Source organism: Micromys minutus (genome assembly GCF_963924665.1).
Source record: "Micromys minutus genome assembly, chromosome: 1".
Taxonomy (NCBI): domain Eukaryota; kingdom Metazoa; phylum Chordata; class Mammalia; order Rodentia; family Muridae; genus Micromys; species Micromys minutus.
This window is the reverse complement of record NC_137969.1, coordinates 221,332,796-221,338,576: the sequence shown is the minus strand read 5'-3', so window position 1 is coordinate 221,338,576 and position 5,781 is coordinate 221,332,796. Positions and strand designations below refer to the sequence as shown.

Below are 5,781 nucleotides of genomic sequence, written 5' to 3'. Positions count from 1 at the left end.
GATCCACAATAAGTTGAAAATATAGCTTCTAAAACTCAATAAAATAATTTAGCAAATCTTTATGTTAGGAAGATACTAAAATGTCTATGGGCTGTTAAAACTATGTATTTTCAAATCAACCACTGAATTTTCCCCAAATTCCTCTTAAATAAACTTCTAAATGTAATTTCATCAAAACAAAGCAAAACAAAACAAAACCAAGCTGGGCAATGGTCAAACAACCTTTAATCCCAGCACTCGGGAGACAGAGACAAGCTCTGAATACCAGGGCCAGCCTAGTCTACAGAGAAAGTTCTAGGATAGCCAGGGCTACACAAAAACCCTGCCTCGAAAAACCATACCAAACCATGCCAACAAAAACTAAAACCAAATGGCTGAGCAGGTAAAGGTATGTGCTACCAACCCAAAATCCTGAGTTCAGTCCCAGGGACACACATGGTGAAGAGCACCACACACATAACTTGTCCACCCCAAATAAATGTGATTTAAAATAAAGAACAATAGTAGAGATTTGAGACAGGTACTGTAAAAGCTCTAAGATCTTCAAAAGAGAAAAGGAACCACTCCCCAAGTCATTACAGCGCCCACTCAGGTTCTTACAGAATTTGCCATAAGCTCAGACAGGTAAGCTGTTTTATAGGAAATGAAAACAAGGTTGACCAGACTCAATATTACATCACTTTAAAACTTGCCTGCTGGCTCTTGTTTCAGGAACCTATATATCACAAGGAGCATGTTTCTCTACCCCTTTGACTATTGGGCAGATGCGGTCATTTTTGTTACTCTGGAGAAACACTATTTTGTACAAGACTCTGGATTCCAGCTTGTACTTTCCTGCAACATTCAGGTAGCTTTGTTGCTGTGGTCTTAAACTTGAATACTAAAGCCAGGGTTTAGGAGTTTAGATTCACTTGAAGAGACCCCATCAGGTTTCTGTATACTAAATGGGTGACCAAGATTCTTCAACCCTTAAATTGTTGGTGATTTGAGGCAGGAGCTTCATCTGAGAATTAGAGAAAAGTGGATTAGATGAAATTCACACCATACTAACTTCTTAAAGATCAATGTGAGTAAAACGGGGGACGAAAATTGAAAACGCCAGACAGCAATTTTGAGATCAATTTCAGCTTTACTTTAAATGTGCATTCATGTGTTTACAGAATATACCTGTCTTTAATATTGCTGCAATGTTTCCTCCCATCTCAAAGTAGTACATAAAAATAAACAATTCAAGCTTCTCTGTATCTCAGTGTAACCAAGCTTCAGCAGGACAGGCGTGCAAACATCAGGTTTCTCATTTCAAGCAAATCTCCACGTACATACGTAAGCTTAACAACAAAAAAAGCTAAAATCACCAATCGCTCTAAATGCATTAAAGAGAAACCTCATTTTTTCCCCCAAATCAAACTTTAGAACTAACCTTTTATAACTAAACTAAGTTGCTGCACCTTTCCTTTCATATGTATGCACCAGGCTAAAGACTTCCAACAAACAGATCTTACTTGGCACAAGGACATCATTTCAAAGAAACAAAAACGAAAGGGAGAGAAAGAAAAAAATAAAAAATAAAGAGAGGTTTACGTGGACTGCAGCGCAAGCCTAGTCCACTTCCTCGATGGTGGGTCCTCCAGAGGAGCCGCCGCCGCCGCCGCCGCCGCCTGGACCGCCTTGGTAAAGTTTGCTGATGATGGGGTTGCACACTCTCTCAAGCTCTTTCTGCTTGTGTTCGTATTCATCTTTCTCTGCCATCTGGTTTCGGTCAAGCCAGTTGATCACCTCCTGACACTTGTCGAGGATCTTGTTTTTGTCCTGCTCGCTAATCTTGCCCCTCAGTTTCTCATCTTCCACGGTCTGCTTGATGTTGTAGGTATAGGACTCAACCGCGTTTTTGGCTGCAACGCGATCCCGATTAGCTTCATCTTCCGATTTGTACCGCTCTGCCTCCTGCACCATCCGGTCAATGTCGTCTTTGCTCAGACGACCCTTGTCGTTGGTGATGGTGATTTTATTTTCTTTACCGGTGCTCTTGTCGGCAGCAGTGACGTTAAGGATGCCGTTGGCGTCGATGTCAAAGGTGACCTCGATTTGGGGGACTCCACGGGGTGCTGGGGGGATCCCAGTTAGGTCGAACTTGCCCAAGAGGTTATTGTCCTTGGTCATGGCCCGTTCGCCCTCGTACACTTGCACCAGCACGCTGCTCTGGTTGTCTGAGTAAGTTGTGAAGGTCTGCGTCTGCTTGGTGGGGATCGTGGTGTTTCTCTTGATGAGTGGGGTCATGACACCGCCAGCTGTTTCGATGCCAAGCGACAATGGAGTCACGTCGAGTAACAGCAGATCCTGCACATTCTCCGACTTGTCGCCAATGAGGATAGCCGCCTGCACAGCGGCGCCGTAGGCCACCGCCTCGTCGGGATTGATGCTCTTGTTCAACTCCTTGCCGTTGAAGAAATCTTGGAGGAGCTTCTGGATCTTAGGGATGCGGGTGGAGCCGCCTACCAGCACTATTTCCTGGATCTGGCCCTTGTCTAGTTTGGCGTCGCGCAGCGCCTTTTCTACCGGCTCCAGGGTCCCTCGGAAGAGATCGGCATTGAGCTCCTCGAAGCGGGCGCGGGTGATGGACGTGTAGAAGTCCACGCCCTCGTAGAGCGAGTCGATCTCGATGCTGGCCTGTGTGGACGAGCTCAGGGTGCGCTTAGCGCGCTCGCAGGCGGTGCGCAGCCGGCGCACAGCGCGCTTATTGGGCCCAATGTCCTTCTTGTGTTTGCGCTTGAACTCCTCCGCCAGGTGGCTGACCATACGGTTGTCGAAGTCTTCGCCACCCAGGTGGGTGTCGCCGGCCGTGGACTTCACCTCGAAGATGCCATCCTCGATGGTCAGGATGGACACATCGAAGGTGCCCCCGCCCAGGTCAAAGATGAGCACGTTCTTCTCGCCGCCCGCGCAGCCCTTCTTATCCAGGCCATAGGCGATGGCCGCTGCTGTGGGCTCGTTGATGATTCGTAACACATTGAGACCGGTGATGGTGCCCGCATCCTTGGTGGCCTGGCGCTGCGAGTCGTTGAAATAGGCAGGAACAGTGATGACCGCGCTCTGCACCTTGCCCCCCAGGTAGGCTTCAGCGATCTCCTTCATCTTAGTGAGGACCATGGAAGAAATCTCCTCGGGGAAGAAGGTCTTCATCTCCCCTTTATATTCCACCTGCACTTTGGGCTTCCCACCTTCGCTCACCACTCGGAACGGCCAGTGCTTCATATCGGACTGCACTGTGGCGTCCTCGAACTTCCGCCCGATCAGCCGCTTGGCGTCGAAGATGGTGTTCGTGGGGTTCATGGCCACTTGGTTCTTGGCGGCGTCGCCGATGAGGCGCTCGGTGTCGGTGAAGGCCACGTAGCTGGGGGTGGTGCGGTTACCTTGGTCGTTGGCGATGATCTCCACCTTGCCATGTTGGAAGACCCCCACGCACGAGTACGTGGTGCCCAGGTCGATGCCGATAGCCGGGCCGCGGGCGGACATCCTGACTGAAAAACAGGCAAAGCGACGTTAGGACGAAAGAGGCAAGCCGGGACCCGAGCCAACGGTCGCCTCACACAGCTCTCCAAGAGCGCTAGCGTCTCCCGGCTCCCTCCGCTGAGCTTCTTATAGTCGTCCCCCTGCCTTCTGGAAACTCCCAGAGCCAATCGGTCCCGGGGCCCGCCCGCCCCAACCCGTCCAGCGCTCCCACAGGCTTGCCTGGTCCGAGTGACCAGCCGGTGGTCCAACAGATACCTAGTTGGGTGAGGAGCTGGACTCCAGCCCCCGGCAGGGAGACCAAGGGGCGGCCGTTATGCAAATGAGGCCCCGCCCAGCGCCTCCAGCCGCTTGGGGGGCGTTAAGCTCGCGCCAGGGGAGCCTGGGTGAAAAGCCCCCTTTCCCGCGCTCTTTACCTTCTCTAAAGCGTGATTCGTTGACATCTTTAGGATTGGCGGGGCAGATGTCCAATGAGCAGCGCAGAACCTGAAGCGTGCGGTGGTGAGGTGGGGCGCGGGGAGGGCCGGGGCGGGCCGGGGCGGGGCACGCGGGGGCAGCACGGAAAGGGCGCTGGCCTCCGGAAGGGTTTCAGTACGTTTCGGTGTCGGGTGCCGCTCCTGGCTCGGCTTCCCGGGCCCGAGTTCTTTCTGGGGCAGTTGCATCGAATAAAGGATCGACTCTCGTCTTCTCCGCCTCTGCTGTTACTGCAGCGGGGACCGGGCTGGGAGCGGAGCGGTTCCAGGGCTGGGACTGTGAAGTTGGGCGGGTCATGGAGAGGGCGCGGCTGGGGAAGGCTGCGCGTTGCTTTCCCGGGAGGCGGGTGGGTCCTCGCGCTGCGCGGGAAGCCACGGCCCGCGAGCCGCCTCCTTGCTCGGACCCGCTGTCCGGCCTCCGCTTTCCTAGTTTATTTTCTTTCAAGCTCCCTAATAGGTGGTATTGACTTCTTGGTGGCACCGCGTAATAAGCCAGTGTCACCCTCTGACTCCAGTCCCCGCCTACGCGATCCTGTTTAGGAACTGGTCATTTTGCGCGGAGTTCGGTTGAATGAGATTGTCTTTTTTCCTGCAAAGAAGTTAGGTTGGCTGCACAGACTTTTGAGAGGAGGTAGATGAGAAAGAGTGAACATCTTTGGCTCCTGTTTACCCGGAATTTGAGAATAATTCTGGAAAGTACTCTCTGGCACCAGGGGGTGGGCAGAAGTCCTGTAAAAAGACTCCCTGGAGGAAAACGGAGACCTGTAATGTAGAGCCACCGCTTCGCTTTACAGATGGGAAGCTGAGGACAGCTGTCGCCGCAAAACTTTGACAGGTGCCTAATATGAATAGAGAAAAGGGGACTGGTCCGTCCTTAGGCCATTGAGTGAGATAGGGGTAAACATAAAAGGAGAGACGTCCAGTGAGAACACAGGGCAGGCAGGGACACACTGAGCCTAAGGGAACATGTCAGCATCTTTGAGGAGGTGACATGCCTAACTCCTGCAGAGGAGTGTAAGAAAAGCATTCTTTATCCAGGTTGAGGTGTTGGAGTATGAGCAGCGGTGAGGGCAGATGACTTCAGAATCGAAGACGAGCCCGGATATGTTGAGCAGCTTTTCTTGGTGTTGGAATTTTTTTGTTTGTTTTTGTTTTCTAAGCCTAAGGAGAGAACCACCCCTTTGAAACGGGCTAGTAAGTTGTGTGAGACAGTAATGGAGAAGAATTTTTGTATGAGAAACACGAAAGTTTTCGTTGTCTAAAAGGTAATGTTGACAGAACTCTAAAACTTTTTTTAAAGTTTCTGATTTTTAAAAGTGTGTGTGTGTGTGTGTGTGTGTGTGTGTGGTGCAGAGGCCAGAATTAGAGACCCTAGAGCTGGAGTTACATATGGTCCTGACCCACCTGACCACCTGACACAGGTGCTGGGAAACAAACTCCAGTCCTCTGGAGCAGAAAATGCACTTACTTACCCTCTGAGCCATCTCTCCAGCTCAGAGTTCTATAAAACCTAATCAGGAAAGTTTTAAAGATTATATTCCTATACGTAATTTACAGTTTCAAAAACACGTTTGCCATCGGTAGCTGCACTTCTCTATTTTCCATAAAAGACACTGAAGAAACACTTGACGTAGGAAAGGAGTAAAGAAAATATCAGACCATGTATGGTAGCCTGTGCGTATATACCTAGCACTGGGGAGGTTCTGTGAAAGAGGAGAGGGTGTGGAGCTGAAGAGACAGCTCAGGAAGGAAGAGTACTAACTACTCTGGCAGGGCCCTGGGTTCTGTTCCCAACATACAC

At 50.8% G+C, this 5,781-nt stretch overlaps 1 protein-coding gene across 1 annotated transcript; it reads right to left on the bottom strand.

Annotated features, from left to right (window-relative positions):
• Positions 1–1,173: 1,173 nt before the first annotated feature.
• Positions 1,174–3,569, bottom strand: HSPA2 (heat shock protein family A (Hsp70) member 2). Its single transcript, XM_080938460.1, has one exon. It carries the CDS (start codon positions 3,511–3,513, stop codon positions 1,600–1,602), a length of 1,914 nt encoding a protein of 637 aa, XP_080794586.1. The 5' UTR covers positions 3,514–3,569; the 3' UTR covers positions 1,174–1,599.
• Positions 3,570–5,781: the final 2,212 nt, after the last annotated feature.

What these genes read in the sequence shown, in the direction of transcription:
- HSPA2 (XM_080938460.1), bottom strand. Translation starts at nt 3,513, where the DNA reads ATGTCCGCCCGCGGCCCGGCTATCGGCATCGACCTGGGCACCACGTAC.